The sequence below is a fragment of the Cyprinus carpio genome, chromosome B5 (assembly GCF_018340385.1).
Source record: "Cyprinus carpio isolate SPL01 chromosome B5, ASM1834038v1, whole genome shotgun sequence".
Classification (NCBI taxonomy): Eukaryota; Metazoa; Chordata; class Actinopteri; order Cypriniformes; family Cyprinidae; genus Cyprinus; species Cyprinus carpio.
In genome coordinates this window covers 7489731-7512497 of record NC_056601.1, presented here as the reverse complement: position 1 = coordinate 7512497, position 22767 = coordinate 7489731, and the positions used below count along the sequence as shown (strand labels likewise).

Here is a 22767-nt window from a genome sequence, read left to right as displayed (position 1 = left end):
AGAGAGAGAGAGAGAGAGAGAGAGTTCATCATCTCAAGCAGCGCACAGGCATCAGCATCAGCATCGGCGGTGGACGCGCACTGAATGATCTGATCACATCTTACCGACGTCACACTTGAGTGTCATTGCTCAGAGATTACAGTTAAAGATTTTTAACAACTGTGGGACGGGGGAATGATAAATCCCGGATCCCCGGGCCGTTGTACTGTTCGTAAGGATGCGATCACTGAGCCCACCGTGGGCCTCACTACTCACCGAGGCTTTCCTCATCACAACAGTCGCCGTCAGCGCTGCAATGGCAGGTAAGCCACGTTTAATTAAACTTGTTTATGGGTAACGTAATGCCAGACTGGTATCTGGGGTTAAATAAACAGTCTGGCTATTTATATAGCCTAAAACAGCTTGTGTAGCCACATAGTGGGGATGTATTTTGTATATTTTGCTTGTTCTCTGTACACGTGTGCACTGCAAGTGTTTGTAAAAGTCATAATTAGACTATTCATGTATATTTAAATCAGACTTATTTAAAATAATTAATAGTAGTAGAATGTTTTTGCTTACATTCAGTGACTGAAGGTTCTTCATTTTCAATGAATTCAGGATTCTTAGAATTGTCTTTGATTTAAATTAATTATTCTGCTGTTTGAACTCTATATGAGATGTAATCAAATGTTATGGTACAGGGAGAAGAGGTGCTCTGTGACGCAGGTGGAGAAATGTGGACCCCCTGTTATCCACATGTGTGTCCATTTTGGGAAATGTGCGCACTCGTGGGTGCATTCAAATTGTTTTGATGTCATCATGAGTTTCCCACTATGCACTTAAGATATGCCGTTAATGTCCTGGTAACGTCATAGCATTTATTGACACGCACACCCCAAGGGCTATTCTTTAACCCCTCAGTGTTGTGTAATGGAAACAGGCAATCAGCAGACAGGAATGAGAACTCCAGACCCTGACACGTCCCGCCTGCCACTCAGGTCTGGGCTATAAATAAGAACAATAAGAATGTAGAACATGATGGCCACTAGAGTCCCTCAAATCACAAGACTAAATACAGAAACTAAACAAAAGAAAAACCAAAAAACAAAATACTTTTTTCATTCTGCAATACCCAACACCCACAACTCACACCTAATGCTAAAAAGGATATTTATTTAATTCTTGTCGTATATTTTCAGCAGCTGAAAGGATAAATTATTATAGAATACACAAAAAAAGTTGTATTACCTTAATATGTCTGTATTCCTAGGGATGCCTAAATACTCTTATAACATTTTGAAATGATTAGATTTCTTTTTAAAGAGGTAATTCACTGCCAACAAGATGTTGTTGTTTTTTTAAAATCGGTGCTACACAACTAGAGGAAACGGAAAAAGAAAAAATAGTAAACCTCAACACCCATAATGCACTGGGTTTGATTAAACTATCCATGAGTAGGGCTACAAAAATGCTACATGTAGTTTTTACAAAAGCCCTGGAGGTGTCAAAACTTTTTGCTGACAAATAAATGGGCATATCTTGGTGCAGGTGACACGGTAAATTAATACACATCGTTCATTTATTTATACTATCAACATTGTAACGATACAAAAAAAAAATGGTTTAAAAAAAACTCTTAAAAACTGATTCTTTAATTTATTTAAATAGTAAAAATAGTTTAGAATTGTATTATTTGCCGTTATTGGCCATAACCGTTTCATTTTTGTGCTGTACTAGTTTAAAAACAGATGAGTTTAAGCTGCATAAAGTGACTGTGACCGTGGTAGATGATATTTAATCAGAAGCAAAAACATCTTATTTAGGCTCTTGTGAGTTGTCAGGGATTTGCTCACACTGTAGAGGAGCTGTGAACTTGATAATTGACCATCTAATGAGAAAGAAGACAATTTAAGTAACCTTCAAAAATGAGCACTCTAAATGGTTCTTCTTTCAGAGAACTTGTATAGAAGCAGTTATGCAACCACAGAGATATAATATAGATCATTTAGATGCAGAGGGAAGAGGTAGGTGTTGTTGCTATTGCCAAAGAGAGGAATAAAAAGAGAGAAATAAGTGAATGGCAGTTCTGGATAAGGATTTCAAGGGCTACACGAAATAATATAAGCTGAATAATACACTGGATAAAAGGTCGTAATCAGTTTATCTTGTTTTGCCAGTGTAAATATTTAAGCTAAATATCCTGAACACTTCAGCCAAAAACTCACCCCCAGGCTACCCAAAATGTAGATGAGTTTGTTTGTTCACCAGTGAATTCTCCTCATCCTACCATTGAGAATCCAAACAGCTTATAAAAATGTTGCATTAATTCACATATAATCCACATGACTCCAGTCTATCAATTAACATCTTGTGAAGCAAAAGCTGCGTAAGATAGATCTGTAATATAAAATATTGTATTAAAACAAATTGACAAAAATACTGATTGAAATTGTTTTTTTGCAGTGTATAAAATGTATTTAGAATTATGCCACATGGCTCACATGGCTCAAGGCCTTTATTTAAGCTCTCAGAAGTCGTGTATCTAAAGAGATTAATGAAATTAATATCTGAGTCTGTCTTTCTGGTGCTTGCCTTTTACCGATGTTGCCTTCTATACGAGATGCTCTGATTTAATAGTGCATGAAGTCTTTCTCATTTCCAGTTTGTCTCTCTCTCTTTAGTAGCTTCTCTCTGTGTCTAACTGCTCCCTGTGTGTTTGAGTTGTGATCTCGCATGTGTGCATGAGTTTGTGTGACTTGAAGTCACGTCAGACTTAAGCTGCCGTGAAAGAGTGTGAGATGTTTTAAGCAGCCCGTCGGGTTGACTGTAATCCTTGTGCGCTTGTGCATGTGAGACTGCAGATTGTTCTGTCATTTTAATCTCGCTTCAAAGTGGAAGCCTTAATCTAAAATTTGCACCGCACCACTTTGAGAGTGAAGAGATCTGCCGTCAAGTTGAGTGTTTTTCTCTCGTGCTCTATAATCTTTGCATATATTTTGACAGCAAGAGAGATGTCTGGTATAATAAGTATAACTCAGTTGTTCTGTCACTTTTCATTGTTTCAGTTTTGCTGCTTTCTTTTGTTGTAAGAATGGGACACAATAGAGAAATGTGTTATTGAGACACAAAGGTTACAGCTGCCACTCAAAAGCTGCACCATAGAAATCATCCATCATGAATATTCTCAAACTGTCTGTTATGCTGCTTTCTTTCACTCGAAGCTATTATTCTCTTTTTTCTTTCTCTGTTCTTTCCCCTCTCACCTTTTTTTTTGCATTCTGCTTTCTGTATTATTTGTTTTTGCTTATCTATTTTCTATTTTTTCATGTTGTTCTCTCTCTTTTAACCATCAGAGACCCACTGCAGCAAAAAATGCTTCATTTTTAAGTAATTAAATACCTGTTCTTCACTAAATATGGGTGAACAGCAGCTCACACATTGACATGTATCATAGCAACATGTTTGACAGGAAAATATTTACAGTCGGAATCTCCCAGCATGCTAAATTCACAAAAACATGGTCACTGTCTATTGACACAATTGAATCAAATTTAACAATCTTAATTATTTGTTTTATTATTAAAATATATTAGTTGAAAAATTGCAACATTGCGAAAATTAAATAAGAGAAAAATGCAACATTTAATAGATCAAAGATAAATATTCCAAACCTTTTTCAGCAGAGCATAAGGCAATTTAGAGAATGTATTATTAGGGATGCTGCTGAGGGATACAGCTCAGAACATCAGTGCTATAGACCTCTAAATATGGATTCTGAGGTAATTTAAAGGAAAGTCAGCAAGGTTTGGGAATGATCCCAGGATCATGAAATGTTAGGGAGTATGAGAGGAACATAAATATCAAATGAAAAATCTTTCTTATGAAAGGAAAACTACTGTTCAAAAGTCTAGGGTCAGAAAGATTTTTTTATGTTTTTAAAATATTTTTTAAAATAAGTTTCTTCATGCATCAAAACATAAGACAGCAATGCTGTATAATATTATTACGATTTAAAATATATTATTTTATTTTAATATATACTATTTGTGAATTTTGTTCATGTGATGGCAAAGCTATATTTTCATTACTCCAGTCTTCAGTGTCACAGAATCTTGCAGAAATCAGTCTAATTTGCTGATTTACTGCTCAAAACATTTTATTATTAACATTAACTCGACTGAAAATTGAAATTCACAATATGTTTGTGAAAACCATGTATTTATTTATTTATTTTCTTTGATGAATATAAAGTTCAGAATAACTATATTTATTTTAAATATAAATCTTCTATAACAGTATTTTTTTAACATTTTATTGCTAAACACTTTTAAGGACAAAAAATTTACTACTAATATAAAATATATCCTTTACTCTCCATCTCATAATATGGTAATCAGTCATCCAGGATAATTGTTATTAACACAGATTCGTGTAGGTTTAATTATGTAATAAAATAATTTCCCATGTGGATGAAATTGTCAGGATTAAAAGCAACTTTCTCTCTGTGCTTAATTAAGATGTTCTCAGTGACATGAGACCCACCTGACAATCTCAGAAATGTTCTTATATCCTGACACTGATATAGTGCATGTGTGAAATCTCTCTGGCTCCTTTTTGAAGGAACAATACAATGTCTGCAGAGTGGCTGGAGGGCTGCACATGTGTCAGATAAGGTCATGTTCATATGAGAATACTCTCCTAGTGGCCCAGCAATCTCTCTGCAGTCCTTATTGCTTTTAGATCTAGAGGTAGAGGTTTTATCCTGAAGTGGCATATTCTGTGATAAGCTTAGTCAAGGACAGAATATGTGAGAGAGGAAGTTGTTTTGCATTGCACATAAATGTACTATTTTAAGTGTCATATTGGTGCTCATATTGTCAGACTGAGACAATTATAGATGCATGTCATGTTTTTACTGCACATTGTTGATTAATTGGATAATTACATTTCCCCTCTAAGTGACACAATGGATTTCAGCTCATTACTAATTTAGAAAGAAGACTGGCCACCTAATGTCTGCCCTGAATAAGACAAATGTATTCACAAATGAGCACCAGTCTGAGGCCAGGAAACAGACGTGATGTAAGAGAGTGAGGTGGCTAAAAAAAGAAGATGTTTCATTTTTTATGTTATTCACAGTTCATCGTGACAGCATTTGATGAAAGAATATTATTTCTGGACTCCACTCTCACTAAATGGGCTGTTTCACTGTGTTCAGAGTTGGTCAATAATAATGTTAATCGTCGCAACACTGTTATATATTTATAGGAGATGTTGTGTTTCTCTGTCCTCATGTGTATTGACCAAACTGTGATGTTTCATGAAAATGCTAAGATTGTAAAGTGACTGCTTTAAGAGGTTATCTTTTAAAATTATATTGCTAGTCCTTTAAATAATATAGTGTGTCATTTCTTTGCCATTAGCTGCGCCAAATAGAAATGCAGTCTGTTTTTTTTTGAACAATCACAGTGGGCCGGACTTAACAACATTGGATCAACCAATGACGTGAATATGTGCATGGCTACCTGTTTTAGAAGCATTGAAATGTATTTGAATAAGTATTTAGTTTTGTAATTCTGTTTCTATCATTCAGTCAACATTCAAATTTTACCATAACATTTTACACCAAGGTTATGAGGTCATACACTACTGTTAAATAGTTTGGGGTTAGTGTTAATTTCGTTAATGAAAAACTATGATGAAAATATTAATTGACAAGCTTTTTTCCCATGATTAAAACAACAAGGTCAATAAACGTTAACTATGAAGACTATATCAACAGGCAATTTCTTTGACGATAAAAGACAAGACTAAAATGTTAAAACAAAAACAGGACAAGGTTGACTAAACATGATTATAACTAAAACTTACATTTGAGACAAGAATAAGACTAATACTAAATTAAAAATGGCTTCCAAAATTAAAACTATTTGGGGTCAGCATTTTATTTATTTATTTATTTTTATTAATGTCTGTTCAACAAGGATGCATTAAACTGATCAAAAGTGATAATAAAGACATTTAATATTACAAAAGAGTCTTTCTAAAGAATCCTTTAAAAAGCATCAGTTTCCTCAAAAAATTCTAAGCAGCAAAGATTTCAACATTGATAAAAAGAAATATTAGTCTTATAGCGCCATATTAACATGTTAGAATATTTTCTGACCTGGGATTTCTTAAAAAAAACTTTCCAACCTTAAAAATTTTGAACAGTGCACTATAACATCCAACCCGTATTTTTTACATTAATGTCTTACATTTTTCTTTCTTCACTTTTCTGTAAGGTACTTTTCCCATAGCTGCAAAATATGCAATTAAACTTTTTAGCAGTTTACAAGGAAAGGATTAGCATTAGCATAAAACCTCTGGAAACAGGGAAAATACTTAAATGATTAGAAGCGACAGGACTGTAGCTATTTATTTTGCTCTGTGCTCTTACAGTATGAGTCAGCTTTAAATGGGGATTTGTATTGACTTGCTGCAATTTTATTTTTAACATTTCAAAAATAATATTTTTTGACATTTCACAATGAGAGAGTTCAAGGCGCTCATTACCTCCAAAAGACAAGAAAAAACCCGCAGCTCTGTTCTCTGCTCTGTGCCCTCCTCAGTCAGCCTGTCATGTCACATAGAGCACAAAGTCCTTGAGACTGACAACATGCAGTCCACACTACTTCAACGTGTTTTTCAAACTTTTGAGAAGCAAGTGTACATACAGGGAGTTCCGAAAGACTACCATAGTCTGGAGCAAAGAATAACAACATCATTCCTTTTTCTGTTGTGCTCACTGAATGGTGTTGCTAGGCGAATAATGATTCACAAGACATCCAATTGAAGTTCGTGGGAAACATAGTGACAATATAAGTAAATGTGTTGCACCTGTATAAAGCTTACATGGCTTTGTCGATCCAAATTAAAAAGATAAACAAACCTACCTTAAAACACTGGTGGATGGCAACTTCATTCAGGATGTCCATTTACTCTGTGAAGCCAGAGAGAGTGAATTCTATATAAATAGCAAGTGACTGGCAGAGGCTGACAAAAACACTCTGCTATTATTCATTATTTTATTTTATTTTCCGTTCTCCAAACCATTTATCCTCTGTAGAGTTGCGGAGATGCTGGAGACTGTTTCAGCATCTAATGCCAAAGCAGGCCAGCCCATTACAGGATTTTATATTTTATTTTATTTGTGTATATTGTAATAAACAACGCTGATTGTATTCTTGGGTACTCTCCAAAATCGTGGAAGACGGTAACTCTGTAAAATTACAGTTGGACCCCTGATGTCACATGGGCTATTTTACCAATGTCCTTGCTATGTTTCTGTGCGTTGATCGTGTTAATATCCTTGCTGTCTATGGAGGGTCAGAGAGATCTCAGATTCGATCAAAAATATTTTAATTTGTGTTCCGAAGATGAGCGGAGGTCTTACGGATTTGGAATGACATGAGGGTGAGTAATTAATGACAGAATTTTCATTTTTGGGTGAACTATCCTTTTAAAGAGTTAATCACAATTATTTTGTTCAAGAAATATAACGATGATTATTAACCATGATTTTTGTCTGGTATGTTTATTTATTTATTTTACATTTTGTCAGAATTATTGCACTTTAAGCACACATCAACTTGCAGTATTTGCTCACAGGATTAGTTGCAAATGACCATGTGAAAGAAAATCGACTGACTATATAGCACTTCAAAATATTGCAGTGGAGTTGCAGTGTTTTCATATGATCAGTGCGTTTTCCATAATGCAGAGAGAGCATGTGGGCATGGTTGCCAGGTTAAGAAGATTAAGTAAACCACTGAACAGAAAATTCTCTGGTATACACATATGGCAACTGCCACCATGAAAGCTTGTGAAGGCTTGTAACTAATGCAAGATAATGCAAATACCTAATCTAAATTAAACGTAATCACAATAAAATAGGATTTATTGTGCAGCCCTAATTGTAGTATTTATATTGTTATATTATATATTGTTCATTTTTGACAGAACTTTATCCGACATTCTCAAACTACATATACCTCTTTTCCCAAAATTAAGTTTCTCAAACTGGGGTTGGGTGTATATATATATATATATATATATATATATATATATATATATAATATATATATATATATATATATAAACAAAATATTTTACCTGCTTGTCATGTGACCATTAACCATCATCAGTGAACTGTGAATATGCAAATGTGCTGTTAAATTATTAAATTATTGAAATATTAACTTAAAATACCATGCTGTTATTTATTACTGTGAATAAATGAGTTTAAATGATTTTAGCTGACAAAGAAGTTTGGGAATCCCTGTTTTAGAGTGATGATAAATTATACAAATCCCTGCTGTGTTTAAAATACAATATGCCAAAAAAACAGCTCTGCCTTTAGCTAAATCTAGAAATTATCCTTCTGTCAGTGATGTTTTGGGGCCTGTTTCAGTCTGTCCTAGATGAGTGTCATCTTTACTCTGCTGCACAGCATGACTGGGTCACCTTGAGGCATGTCTGAACTGTGGCCAGGCGCCGACACATTCCACCCTCAGCAGAGCCACTTTGGCCTTTGTTGGTAGTTTGCAGGAGCAGGATGGAGTGAGAGATGATAGTGGTGCTCCATAGCAGCGATGTGTGTGTGTGTGTGTGTGTGTGTGTGTGTGTGTGATCTATTTCCCTCCTTCACTTCTAACTACAAAGTCTTACAAAACTGCGACAGAACTTATTGTCTGGGTTAAGTATGTGCAAATCTAAATATTGAAAATATTAACTAGTCATCTGGATATCTGAAGGACTAGTGGGCTAATTGGTCTTATGAAAGCCCTGTAGAATTTGAGTAGTCTGGTTTAAAGCATTTTTTTTGGATGTGTGTTCAAACATAGTTGGATCAAATGAAACTGAACAGAAAAAGAAAGAATAGAAAATTTATATTTATCTTGACACATCTTTATGTATCTTGACATTATCTACATTCACATGGTTTGATTAAGATGGTCACATGCAGATGCATTTGTGATAGCCATCACCATATGTTTTGAGGAAGTGATGTAGAAAGAGATTCTTACATTGTTGTGTTTAAAAGTGATAAAGGGCAGGAAATGAATGTGTGTTTGTGCAGCAGCATACATAAGTGTGCCTATATGTGTGATTGAGAGACTTTCACATAAAAAAGCTAATGTTGCTCTCTTAATCAAATTAAGATCTGACAACGGAGAACAGCTCTAATTTAAACCGTTGTGTGCATCACCTCCAGTGCAGTGACAATGAGAGATTCTGGTAAAAACCATCAATGCTGATGCATTGTAGGTTCAATGAGCTACTTCTTCACATTTGTGCACTTATTCGCAGTTCCAGTAAAAAGCAAATTGCAAGGCATTGATTGTTGGTTTGAGCATTGAAATCAAAAGCAATTAATAAGGTGACACAGATCTGTACATGACTCTGAAAGCAATGTGGTACATATGGGATGAATACATTTAGGTATGATGCACAGTTCTTTTATATTGCACATTGCAATAAATTATTTTGAAACAATACAATTTTTATAACATATTGTAAATTGTTGTGTTTTATTTCCTTCACTGTCTCCCATGACTGGCTCTGGTTCAGAAGAGTTCATCCCCGCCCCCTTTTCAGCTGCTGCATTGGCAGTGACTCACACCTGATGATGTCACACCTATTCAGTTGCCATAGCAGTTGTTATGGAAACAGGAGCCAAGGTTTCAGAGTCTTTCAGAAGTAGAACTCAAGGCTGTGCATTACGATGATTTTACCATACATGAGAGGTGTTCTTATAGGCACAACATGCAATGAAGTGCCAAAATCCCCCATAGGCTTGTCAGAATCATTGTAGTACATGGTTTTGAATGGATTATTGCATTTATAAAATTGTAAGAAAAAGGAATAAGATCAAAGACACTTATGTTAAATTATATTTTTATATATTTATGAACAACAATTCTGCTATAGTTCTCAGTAGGGGTGGACGATGTGTCCAAAATCTTATATCACGATATGAATAATTTTATTTCATGGTAACAATAAAAATCACATTCACAATATAGGCTAGTTATTTTTGCTTTAAATGTGATCTTTTTGATATCAAAATATTTGATACCGTGTCAATATCACAAAATAATAGCCTAAATAAAATAAAATAAAAACACTGAAGACAACAGTCAGCGATTAAATAAGGATAAGAAACTAATTACAAGCAATAGAACAAAAAAACAACAGTAGAACAAATAAATAAGACATGCTACATATATTTTATAAAGTAATCAAATGTATAAAAACGCATATTCTTTACTGTGTGTAAATTAAGTATATGTTTCTTATTATTAAAGTTACAAAAGAGATTTATTTAAGACCAGTGAGAGATTTTCTCTCTTTTGTAGTTTGAGTAACATGAATGACAGACAGCAGGAATATTAACTGCTGGCACTTTAAGAGCTACCCGGATTCAATATACTGTTAGACATGTATTTTCTTTCTCAGCTGTTGGCTTTCACTTAAGACCTACTTTGTTTATGAGAATACTTGCAAAGACGGGCATTTTGACACATAAAAGTGTGTGTATTTAACAGTTCAAGGCCTATAAAGTGGAAAAAATTACTCAATATTCCTGCACTCTATGAGCACCGTCTTCACGTGCATGTGTAAAATGAGTTTCTTTTTCGCAGCTGATTGCATTTCAAAGGCTTAAAAACACTTGTTTCTAAACCGCAATGCTTAAAAATGTGTGCAAACAATATGACCACATAGCACAGCAACATCACATGACCGTGTAACAGCAAGAGAGACGACAGTCCAAAATCTCTACCAGTTGACAAATTTCTACGAGTCAATTATGTCTACGGGTATATTGCCCACCCCCAGTTCTCAAATGCTAATAAAAATGCAAATCACCATGCAATCATGCATAGTTAGGATAGCAATATTCAACTGTTTTGATTTAATTTGTAATGTTTTTACATTTTGGCAAAATTACGATAATTAAGATACAATATATTTTGTATGTTTTCCTACGACTTGCTCAAACCTCAGTGACAATTAAAGTATATTAAGGGGTGGGGAAGAACCTTAATGCTTACTATTTTCTACAACTCTGACATTTTTGTATAATTCAAATTAAATGAATTCATACGAAATTGGCACCTTGTGAAATAGATATGTTTCCCTGTATATATTTTCAACCAGTTTTCTATTTTACATGAGACCCGTTTTCACATAGAACACATTTTTGCATTTATGCCTCAAGCATAAAACAGCCACAAGGCACTCAAATTAGAATAAGTTTATCTTGTAAAGATGTATATAATAATTATTTATTATTCAGATCTCCCTATTGAATACCAATAAGCTTTACAATCTCCACCAACAATGTTCGTTAGAATGATTCTTGCACTTCTGGTGTTATGATGAACATTTGCTTAGCATGAGTCCCTGCTGACAATCAGTGGGAGAGAGACACACGACTACTTTGTTGTTCTCGGACATAATTTAATACTTGTGGGTGTTGGATCTCCTCTGCACTTCGACCTGCTGCCCCAGTTCTGCCCTCAGCAGCAGTGCCCACGTACAGTTGCACTGCTGTTTTATTGATGCACTGTTGTTCCTGAGCTCTCCATCATAACAGTAACAAGACACATACACTAGATCAGAGAGAGCTATTTTTACATAATCAACCTGATTACTGTTAGCTGTTTATGCAATTATTCTGTATGACAAATATCCTGACATGTTCTTGTTGTACAAGTGGAAGCTAACAATACTATGTGAGGATCACTCAAGCTGCAGCTCATTCACTCTGAGGCATCTCAAGTTAGACTTAGAGATCCAAGAGAATTTTGTTAATGTGCTTGCATCTTTTTAATGTAATTTTAGGGTGAAATAATTCATTTATTTGAGTTATTTATATTTTGCATTCATGGATTCAGATATCAGCAGTCAGGCCATTTTGACAATTTGAAAAATAATGATCATTAACGTGAGACAACCTCAGTTATCACTGTCTTTGTCTTTTCTGTTATAGTTGTGGGACATTGTCCTCGGAGTCTAGACTGTGCCCGGGAGCGACGGCACTTCTGCCAGCCTGGCTCTTCACACTGCGGCCCATGCCTAGACCCATTTCTGGAGAACAAACGAGGGAAGTGTGTGATCAGGAGACGAAATCACCCTGGTGAGTACTGAGTCCTACAAAAGTGCCTTTCAGAAAAGTCTGGTCACTTGACGGGCATATTTCCAACAGATCTGGACAGCTATTTCAGACATGCAAAACCAACTTCTATCTAATTGAAGAGGGAAAAACTGAAGTTTGCCAAACGTATTATTTCAAGTCATTTCTCAGTTTCATATTTCAAATCAGCAGCAAGATAAATCAAGAGTAGGTTGGTATAGTTAAATCAAAATGCAATATGGACTAGTGTCTATATTAAGTCACAAAAAAAAAGTTCTAAAAAAAAAGTTCTGCATGCCTCTATGTGAATGAATGGCATAGACGTACGGTTTCATTTATCAATACTGAAGCGCGCGTGATGCTCACAATGTTTTCAGCCTCTGCAGCCTCAATATACATGTGTACATAAACACATAATAAACATAATTTCTAGAACTGCTCTGGGAGTCACTTAATGAGCATTTTACTGTTTCCTTTGAAAAAAACTGTAGCCATATCATATACAGTCAGAAACCTAAAGTTCTTGACAGCAACTGTGACAAATATATTACTTAAAGTAATGATAGTATAACTACTATTAATGATTATTATAAAAAAAAATTATATACACATCATAGTATTTCCAAATAAAAATAAAGAAAATGATATTTGTATTTATAAAATCAATTAATTATAGATGCTTTTGATTATTAAAATTTAGTGAAACCATTAAAATGGAAACCAGAAAAATAATAGAAAACAGTATTTGGTAAAATAAAGAAAAAAATAAAAATGAATTAGAAAAAAATAAATAAAACATTTTATACTGCCAATTTTTGTTATACTTCCAATAAATTGCTGTTAAATTGTTTAAGTTCCTGATTTCAATTTCATTAATTAGACATGCTTTTTTATTAATAAAAATGTAATTTAACCATTAAAACAGAGTCTGGAAAATTAAAAATAGAAAAAAAAATGAAATTGGAAAAAAATAAAACAGATTTCATAGGGCCATAAATGTTGTTTCTAATGATAAAATAGCTTTTAAGAAGCGTTTAATTCAGGTTGGTCATGCGCATGCATGCATCTCAGGAAGCTGACTTTCTGTGAGAACTGGAGATTCTAATGCATTGACATGATGGCTTTACTAATTGGTGATTAGCTCTTTTTAATTAGAAAGTGGACTTTTTCCACCATGTTGCGTGTTGCACTTTTTCCCATTCATAGTAATATTATTAAACCATCTTGGTATACTGTCTTTGGTCGTACACACATTTTACACGTTTGTTTTGGCAAATGTTTTTGTAGCAGCAATGAAAACTGTGTACAGTGATTTTGTCAGATAATTTCACATGCTAATCTTATTCATAGTATTTCAAAATGTAAGGAAGCATTTTCAGGGTTCCCCATCATATGCATTGGACTGCAGTGGAAGACCTGTCACTCCTCGCAACATTTCAGTCTGGCTTCCCTCTCCCCCTCTTCCACCCACACATTACTGCAGATGCAAAAGGAAGGAGGGGGGCTAATGAAATAATTCAGGCAGTCTCTTTCTACACTGCAGTGGTAGGGATTGACAAATGCTGCCTTAGCTTTAACCATACCAGCAAGCAGCAGTTAGATGTAAATATCCACAAGCATTTCATTTTTGTTTTCAGCCAAAAAAAAAAAGTTCATCATGACTACAAACTAAAGATTATTGATCGATAATTTGATCGGAATTAAACAGTGCTGTTGTCCACATCTAATCGATACCATTCAACAGGCAGGAGTATGAACAGCAGCCTTTTCTTCTTACTATTTTAACTCACTTTCTTTTCTACAGTTCATTTAGGAGACGTTAGAGGCCTCACACATTTTTCACACAACCTTTTTGTTAGACTGATATAAAGAGTGCAAGAAAGAGGTTGTATGGAAAGCCCTTATTTGGAGATGGCTAGGGCATGCATAGGGATGCAACGATTATAGATTTTGTTGGTACAATTATTGTCTGAGAAATAATCACGGTTTTACGATTATGACGATTATTGTGCATTTATTAATTTCACTAAATTATTAATGTTTAAAGTCACATGGAAACTCTTTAGATATTAAAGTGTTATTTATTGCTGCCTTTTGAAACAGAAATAACACAGTAACCAATAATATAGGACAAAATAATAATAATAAAGACAAACAAAAGTCCATCTCTCCAATTGGAATTAAAAAGGTGACCTCTGCTTTGTAAACATGTATGTCACTATTTCCCTTTTGAAAATAACTAATGAAAGTAGATCACAAAAGTATTTAGTGTTTTCAGTTTGTACATTCTTTCCATTTCTTTTGGACCTGAGGCAGAGAACTGGAAACATGGTGGGAAAAAAAAAAACCCAGGTTCACACACACATACACACATATTTCTCTCTCTGTAGCTCTCTCTCTCCCGATCGAGTAATTAAAGTAGCTAAATGTTGAAATTAATTAATTCAAACAAATGTGATCTTACGGCACTATTTCAACTCTGTCTGATCTGAAGCGGGCAGAATGCTCCAAAGATTCGCGGCAGTCTTGCCTTCACGTTGTGCATTAAAATAGTTTAAAGCCGTGTATTCGCTCTTTAGCAGCAGTTTTTACGGCAATATTTAAATGTCATTTTTTGTGTACCCAAAATAATCCCACTTTATCGACTTCAGTCATTTCTCTGGTGAAAATAAAGAATCACTGTTTGGTTCCTCTGTCATACTGTAGTTAATCTAGTGTGTGTAGTAGCCTCCGTGTCTCTGATAAGCACAGCATTTTAAGCTGGTGCACCGCTACTGTAACTTTGTTTTCGTTTTGCGCAAGTTGCAACTGTTTCGTTCCATGCAACAGAAACACTCAGTGTAGCGGAGCCTTTACGATTAATTAACCGTGCCGTTTTAAAGCGCGGTTAATCTTGAAACTGGTTAATCGCTGCATCCCTAGGCATGCATTATGTAAATTCTTAACAGTGGGTTATTGCTCCTTCACTTACAGTAGAATAGTCTGGATTCATCGGCATTACAAAAAAGTGTGACAGAAATTTTGACGTGAAAAACCTTTTCACACAAGAACACTTTTTAGTAAAATGAGACCCATTAGGACTCTCATAAATTATGCAATTATTGATGAATCATGATTCCTGTGTGAAATCATCACCAAACAGGTTTTACACAAAAACATGTCTGTACACGGTTAGTAAATGAGACACTACATAGAACACTGAGTTCAGTTCAGAGTGTTTTCTGTAAAAAAAAAAAAAATTACCTAATTTTATTATTTATAATATATTATATATACATTTGTTAATGTGCATTTTTTTATTTATGTGTTTAGTTTTGTGTTAATTTATGTGTTTAATTATGCAAGTTTACAAATATAAAACATGCAAATTGCAATTCCCATTATCCAGTCTGGTTATTAATGAAATTACAAGGTCAGTAGACAAAACTGTATCCCTTAACTGTGTAGTCCACAGCAAACAAAGGCTGTTTCCCACATTATTTGGAGTGGAAAATACTGTAAATAATCTGACACTTTCAAATAAATTTAGCTCACGGTGGTAAAAATAGAACTTTCATGGTTGAATGGCTGAAGCATCTCTGTCTCTCTCTCTCACACACACATACACACATCATGTGACACTGAAGACAGGAAATTCAGCTTTGTCATCATATAAATTACATTTTAAAATTTATTATAAAAAGAAAACATATTTTTCTGCCATTATTACAACAGGACAGTGTAGAGCAGACAGGAAGTGAAGTGGGGGAGAGAGAGATTTGAACTCAGGACGCCTGTAGCAAAACAGTGTTATGTCGGCACAATGCCCAATAGGCTATCGGTGCCAACAGAAAACACATCTTTTAAATTGTAATAATATTTCACAGTAGTACAGTTTTTAGTGTGTTTTTGATTAAATAAATCAGCCTTGGTGAGCATAAAGGACTTCTTTCAAATATATGACCCTGGACCACAAAACCAGTCTTAAGTCGCTGGGGTATATTTGTAGTAATAGCCAACAATACATTTTATGGATCAAAATGATAATTTTTTCTTTCATTCAAAAAATCATTAGGATATTAAGTAAAGATCATGTTCCATGAAGATATTTTGTAAATTTCCTACCGTAATTATATCAAAACTTAATTTTTGATTAGTAATATGCATTGCTAAGAACTTCATTTGGAAGGTTTTTTTTTTTTCTTTTTTCAAATTTAGATTTTTTTGCACCGTCAGATTCCAGGTATTCAAATACAGATATATCTCGGCCAAATATTGTCCTATCCTAACAAACCATACATCAGTTGAAAGATTATTTATTCAGCTTTCAGGTGATGTATAAATCTCAATTTCAAAAAATTGACCCTTATGCCTGGTTTTGTGGTCCCCAGAAAACTGGGGTTGCTGACCCCAGACTTTTGAACAGTAATGTAAGTACTGCAGATTTTCACTTATTCTCTCTCTTCCTCCTTCCTCTTTTTCTTGTAACTCTCATGTTATTTCTCTGTCCCACTTTCTTGCACTAGCAGTCAAGGTCAGCCATCTCCCAGAGCTGGATGAAGAGATAGACATTCTCTCCTCCATCATCAGCCATCACAGAGAATCAGAGATGAAACACTCAGGTAAGGTCGCATGGGAATCCTGCTCACCCTTATGTCATTCCAAACCTGTATAACTTTCTTTCTTTTGCAAAACATAAAAGGAGAAAGTCTTTTTGCTCCAGTTTTCCATATAATGAAAGTGAACATGTCAAGTACATACTAAATGTGCACTGCAGTCCACTCAGGGTTTCTGAAGCCACACGATAGATTTCAGTGAGAAGCAAATTTTAATATTTATGTTCAAACTGACAAGTGTTTGATGACAGGGCTGACACTATTTGAATTTAACGTGAGCAAGAATGTGGTTTGTAAGCTAGCAGGGGAAGATTCTGAGTAGAAAATGACTTCAGTTAAGCTGTGTTCCTACAAAAAACAATTGACCCTTCGTCCGACAACTCTTGTTTTCACACATTCAAAAATATATCGCGAAAACTGACAACACACCAACAGACGAGACAGAGCACGTTACTTTAAATATGAAACAAAGTCTTAGCTTTCAAATGTTGTCTTTTTTTTTTATTTCAAACAGTAAATATCTTTTTGTGGCTCTTTGATGTGTCGTGAAAAATAAACATGAATAAACATCAGAAGGTCTTGAGTCAGTCACTGAAAGATGTCAATGGACGCTGTTTTTCAAGTTCAAGTTCACCAAAGTTAATCTACTCTCCTGTCTGGTTTCTTTGTCAGAGAAAATTGGCAGATTCAACTTTATAATTGGTCAGATTGCCTGTCAATCAAACTCTCTGGCAGGAACAGTTGATAGCTTCCGACACAATGAAATTATAAAGTTGTATAGAAAAAGTGCATATTTCATATAACAGCATACAGTTTAGAACAACATGAGGCATTAGGGTTTTTTTTTTCTTCTTTTTTTTTGTGGTGAAGTATGCTACCATAATTTGCCACCCAGTCCACATCGTTAAAAACTTTAATTAAATAAAAACACAAAATAAAATAAAAAAAACATTGTAAATTCAGGGTTTTCCATTCATAGTGACACTCTTTTTTCAATCTCTTGTGTTCTTCAGCCCCCTCTCCAGCTGCTTCCAAAGCCCCTGAGGATCGATCCTGGCCAAGCAGTAAGCATGGAGCAGAGGCATCTCCTACTGCTGCTACATCAGAACAGCCTCTGACAAGTGCCCTGACCACCGCCGCCTCTACCACCAGCCCAGCCTCACACACTCCCTTTATCTCTGCTGTGCATAGCGCCCCTTTTATCATCCCGTACCCTTCTGAGGACCACTCTTTCATCAGTGCGTTATACTGTATATTGTTTGCTGATGTTTATAATTGTATATGAGTTTGGGGACTGTGTCACTGCAGTGCTTTTCCTTCTTGCTTCTTCAAACTTTTCATGACAATCTTTTTATCTTGTTTTTTAGTATTTTTGGGTGTGTTTCTCATGGTGGGCTCAGTTGCCATGGTCTTGACCGGAGTGTGTTGGGTCAGGTGAGATGTTATATAATCTTAACAAACATTGTTGGTTCAAATACCTGCATGAATAAGTAGACTTGATTGATACTGAAGATGATGCTTTCTTCCCAGGATGCAGAGAGGCAGTCGTCTGGCACAGAAGGTTGGTTATCCTGCTTTTGGGTTAATAGGTTCCAGTTCTTATGATAGTGGCATGGTGAGTAGAACATACATACACATAAAAAAGCAAAGCATCATTCCTGTGTGTTTCGTGATGCACAGTCTTCTGTTACTCTGTTGTTAGACTGGTGATAAAACACTTGCACAGAGTGCCCAGATGTACCACTTTCAGCTTCAGAAGCAGCAAATGATGTCACTCAAGTAAGTGATTGGCAAACAGAATGAATAAACGGCCTTTCATAGATACAACACATTTCCCAGCAACCCTTATCCTGCATGCCTGGATTTGGAATAATTCGAGTATATTAGATATGCTTCTGTTCAACAGTTTGGGTCAGTAAGATTTTATTTTTTGAAAGATTTTATTTTTATTTTTTCAGAAAATGTGTGAAATTGGTCAAACATGACAGTAAAGAATAAATAAATCAAATGCTGTTTCTTTTGGACTTTCTATTTCTATTATATTTCAATTTATATTGTATTTCTACTCTATTTTTTCCAATTAAATTTCCATTTAAAAATGTTGACAAGAAATGTTTCTTCCAATTTGTTTAAGATTTGGTTTGGTTCTGATGGATCATGTGACACTGAAGACTAGAGTAATGGTTGCTGAAAATTCAGTGCTACCATCACAGGAATAAATTTATTTATTTTAATAATCAAATAGAAATTGTTATTTTCAATAGTAATAACATTTTACAATATTAATTTTTAAAATATTTTTGAGCCCATAATTGCTGCCTTAGCAAGAGACTTTCAACAAAAAAAGATCCCAAACTCTGGAAAGGTATTGTTTATGTCATCTAGTCCATTTAAATTTAAAAACAGATAACAATATTTCTTATCCCACGGTCATTTAACATTATCCCACGGCCCTATTATGAATAATGGAACACTGGAATATTAGAAATTATTCATGAGCAACTTATATAACTTAACAGGTAATAGAGAAACAAAATGTATCCACACCAATAATAATAAAACAATTTAAAAAAGCTTAAGTCTTATTTTATTTGTTCTTTGTGCATATTTTAAAATATGTAGGTTAAAATTAAATAATGTAATGTGAATAATGTGTTATCAGGTTAAGTACATCAGCCTATTTTCTGACCAAAACTGACTCATGCATTGACTTTATTTACATCTTTATTTAAAACTCAGCGGAATGCCTTCTGTGTTTTGTTATAATGCAGGCAACGAAATGATTCCAAGATTCCTGAGTCAGGAGCCACTTCGGATGAGGAAAATGAAGACGGAGACTTCACTGTGTATGAGTGCCCAGGACTTGCCCCAGTAAGAGCAATATGTTCCAATACATAATTCTGAGTGATCACGTATGAGAGAGATCTCACTTATTGCTGTCATAAATCACGACTCCTGCAGGTGTAATCGATGGTATTATATGTCACCCACTGTGCTACAGTTTGAAGTCTCCTGTAGCGCCACTGTGTTTGAAAGTATCTTTCTCTTTCCAGACCGGGGAAATGGAAGTGAAGAACCCACTGTTTGATGACTCCACCTTTTATCTTCACCTGCAGAGAAGTTACAACTAAACACGAGTACTCAGAGGATGCATCACTTCACGCATGAAATCACAATGGTGTGCTTTCCTCATCTGATCCATTCAGGCAAGGTCACAAAGGTCATCATGGTTCATGTGGACATTTGAGAGCATTTTTCTTTTGTGCTGTTAAATACAAGTTGACACTGGTGTTGCAGCTTCCATCCATGAACAGAAAACTAAATGCACTGCAACACTGACAGAACTAATTCACCTTGTTAACATGTGGATTCACACATACACAAGCATCATTTCTAAAGACCAGCCCCTTCGGACCAGGACCCTGCGCTGTAGTATCTTTCAGTTTAACGGCAGATGTGTAAAAACATTGCATGGATTTCTGACTAAGAGTTGCACCCATCCTGTATATTCCTGTCTCTTTCCTTACGTCTTCTGGACCTGTTTGATAGTAATGTCCATTATAAACATACTGTACGTAAGAGACTGGGCATCCTCGAAAAGCTTTTGATACCAGCTCAAGACTCATTTAATATCAGGTCATTGCTGAGTTCTGTTATGACGTCTTCTGTAGTATATTGTGAGTACTGTGCAATGGAAAGGAAACTTATTTATAGCATTAACTGTTTGAACATATCTTGCCTGCGAACGCTAGTCATCTTTAGAATGGACGTGGAAGTTGACTCCCCTTGAGGAGCAACGTAAATTATACGATTAGCATATTTTATGGTTTCTTCTACCAAATTCGTCTGTGACTGTATTTTTTAAAATACCAATGGTGATTTTAATATTTTTTTATAATTGTGCTCACAAAAATAACCCTAAATGATATTATGTAGCCGCTGTATAATCAGAATGGTCCTACTATGCATGATTTGAAGCTGTGTAATGAAGAAAGTCAGTCTGCATTTCTGGTTCATTTATAGAGCAAAAACACATGAAATTGGAGTTTTTGTATCAAACCCTGATTTGCAGCGTAACATGTATATAGCTGCTATTGTGTACAGGCCAGGATTCTCTGATCTATGTGCGTTAAACGCTATGCTAGATCACTAATGGTAACATGATATAGTTTGATTCTGGAACCCGTGTCACTCGCTGCTGTTTCTCAGGAAATCTGCCAACAGTAGCCGGTTTCTGTGCAGCATTTTCTGTAATTCCTGCAGGGGATCCGTTCAAGTTCCTCTGGATCTTATACCTTTGAAACTTTTAGTCAAAAGCCGTGGCAGTGTCTTCAGTCTTTCGATGTTGCATTGGGGCAAAGGGAAGCCCTTCAAATTTAAACTCTAATTGTTCTGTTCTGTTAGACAGTCATTGTGGGGATGTTTCCTCTGATATGACCTACACTTTTCAAAATAAGTCACGATGGTCTTTAGTTGAGCCCGATAAACCTTTTTCAGCTACTGAGATTGCCTGACATGCATGTAAAGATGGAATATATAAAAGAGGAAATAAATATTTATATCAGCTCAAATAATAGTGTCCTGTGTTCATTGATATTAAACCTACCAGGTGTTTTGTGTGAAGACATTTACAGACAAACAACATGAGACACTTGAGTCTTTTTATGTGACTTTTACAAAGGGTATTTAAGTATAATGAAGTTCAGCCTGTACACACTGATAAAGGAGACTTTATTGGACCAGGTTTTGGCTTTGGTTTCCAGTTTTCATATGTAATGATCGTTTGACCAATAACATGCAGACATTGTACGTAATTGACCAATCGTGAGAAGGTGGGATCTACAGAGAACGGTCAAAGCGATGCAAATACGTGTACATATTAATGTTCGACTTTAGCAGCACTGAGCATAATGATCGGTGTATGCCATCAAAGTACCGTGAGAGCGATTCAAAAGCACAAGAAGCTGTCTGCTCTCTAGAGCTCTCACGGTATTTTTGTCATACAACAATTGGTCTGCGCAGCTCAAACAAAGCCAAAACGTGGATATTTTAGGCAATATAGAAATCCTGGCCAGGACGTGTCCTAGGAGAATGTCAGTCTTCGTCATGCGTTCACGAGAGTACCACAGTGTATGCGTGTGGTGCTGCTGACTCAGGAGCCGGCGTTCTGACGTTGAACATTCATCTCTCTTAGCTCATCGTCTGTATATTCTGGTTCATGTAAGTAAGGCTGGGCAAACAAATGCAAGTCATCCTCTCTGTTGAAATCTTCATACATGTTTACGAAAACTGTTGCATGCGTTGTGGTAATCTTGTGAATGCCGCAACGAATACTGACACTGAAGAGAAGAAATTGTTGAATCAGGTCATTATTTTTGTTTTCTTTGCACACAAAAAGTATTCTTGTAGCTTCATAAAATTACAGTTGAACCACTGATGACACATGGACTGTTTTAATAATGTCCTTACTACCTTTCTGGGCTTTAAACGTCTCAGTTGCGTTGCTGTCTATGCAGGGACAGAAAGCTCTTGGATTTCATCAAAAATATCTTAATTTGTGTTCCGAAGATGAACAAATCTCTTACGGGTTTGGAACAACATGAGGGTGAGTAATTAATGACATAATTTTCCTTTTTTGGGTGAACTATCCCTTTAAAATTTTACTATTTATTTTAATTAGCAATGTTGATTTCTTTACCTAAGACATGAACATCTTTTCTTCTGATATTCCTGTGAAGTTGGCCTTATCTGTGAAGATGTCAGCCATTTGCATTCCCTTCAAAATATCGTTCAGGGAATATGATGTTTTTAGAGAGAGGTTTGGGACATAGATGTCAACTGGTCTGAAAGACAAAAACAAAAAGTTCTGACTGGATATAACTAAAAACTTAAACAGACTTAAACAGATATTTAAGGATGTAAAAGTTTTAACCTGTTCCAGACCACATTCCTCCACCTTTCTATCTCTCGTTGATTAATACTCTATAGCTCAGTGATTGAACTGTCTAG

At 35.2% G+C, this 22767-nt stretch overlaps 1 protein-coding gene across 3 annotated transcripts; it reads left to right on the top strand.

The window, feature by feature from the left end:
- npdc1b (neural proliferation, differentiation and control, 1b) lies at positions 1–21329 on the top strand. Of its 3 annotated transcripts, none has more exons than XM_042724014.1 (9): positions 1–302; positions 12020–12166; positions 16669–16764; positions 17772–17996; positions 18126–18192; positions 18289–18319; positions 18461–18537; positions 19530–19629; positions 19812–21329. In XM_042724014.1, exons 1-9 carry the CDS (start codon positions 218–220, stop codon positions 19887–19889), a joined length of 906 nt encoding a protein of 301 aa, XP_042579948.1. In that variant the 5' UTR covers positions 1–217; the 3' UTR covers positions 19890–21329. The 3 variants fall into 3 exon arrangements, with proteins under 3 accessions (XP_042579948.1, XP_018935813.1, XP_018935814.1); XM_019080268.2 differs by having other exon boundaries at positions 18289–18373; XM_019080269.2 differs by having other exon boundaries at positions 2–302; positions 16672–16764; positions 18289–18373.
- Positions 21330–22767: the final 1438 nt, after the last annotated feature.

Excerpts from the sequence above, each read along its gene's own strand:
- npdc1b (XM_019080268.2), top strand. The coding sequence starts at position 218 with ATGCGATCACTGAGCCCACCGTGGGCCTCACTACTCACCGAGGCTTTC. Across the intron at positions 12,167-16,668 it reads CAGGAGACGAAATCACCCTG|CAGTCAAGGTCAGCCATCTC; the intron begins GTGAGTACTGAG and ends TTCTTGCACTAG. Across the intron at positions 19,630-19,811 it reads AGTGCCCAGGACTTGCCCCA|ACCGGGGAAATGGAAGTGAA; the intron begins GTAAGAGCAATA and ends TTCTCTTTCCAG.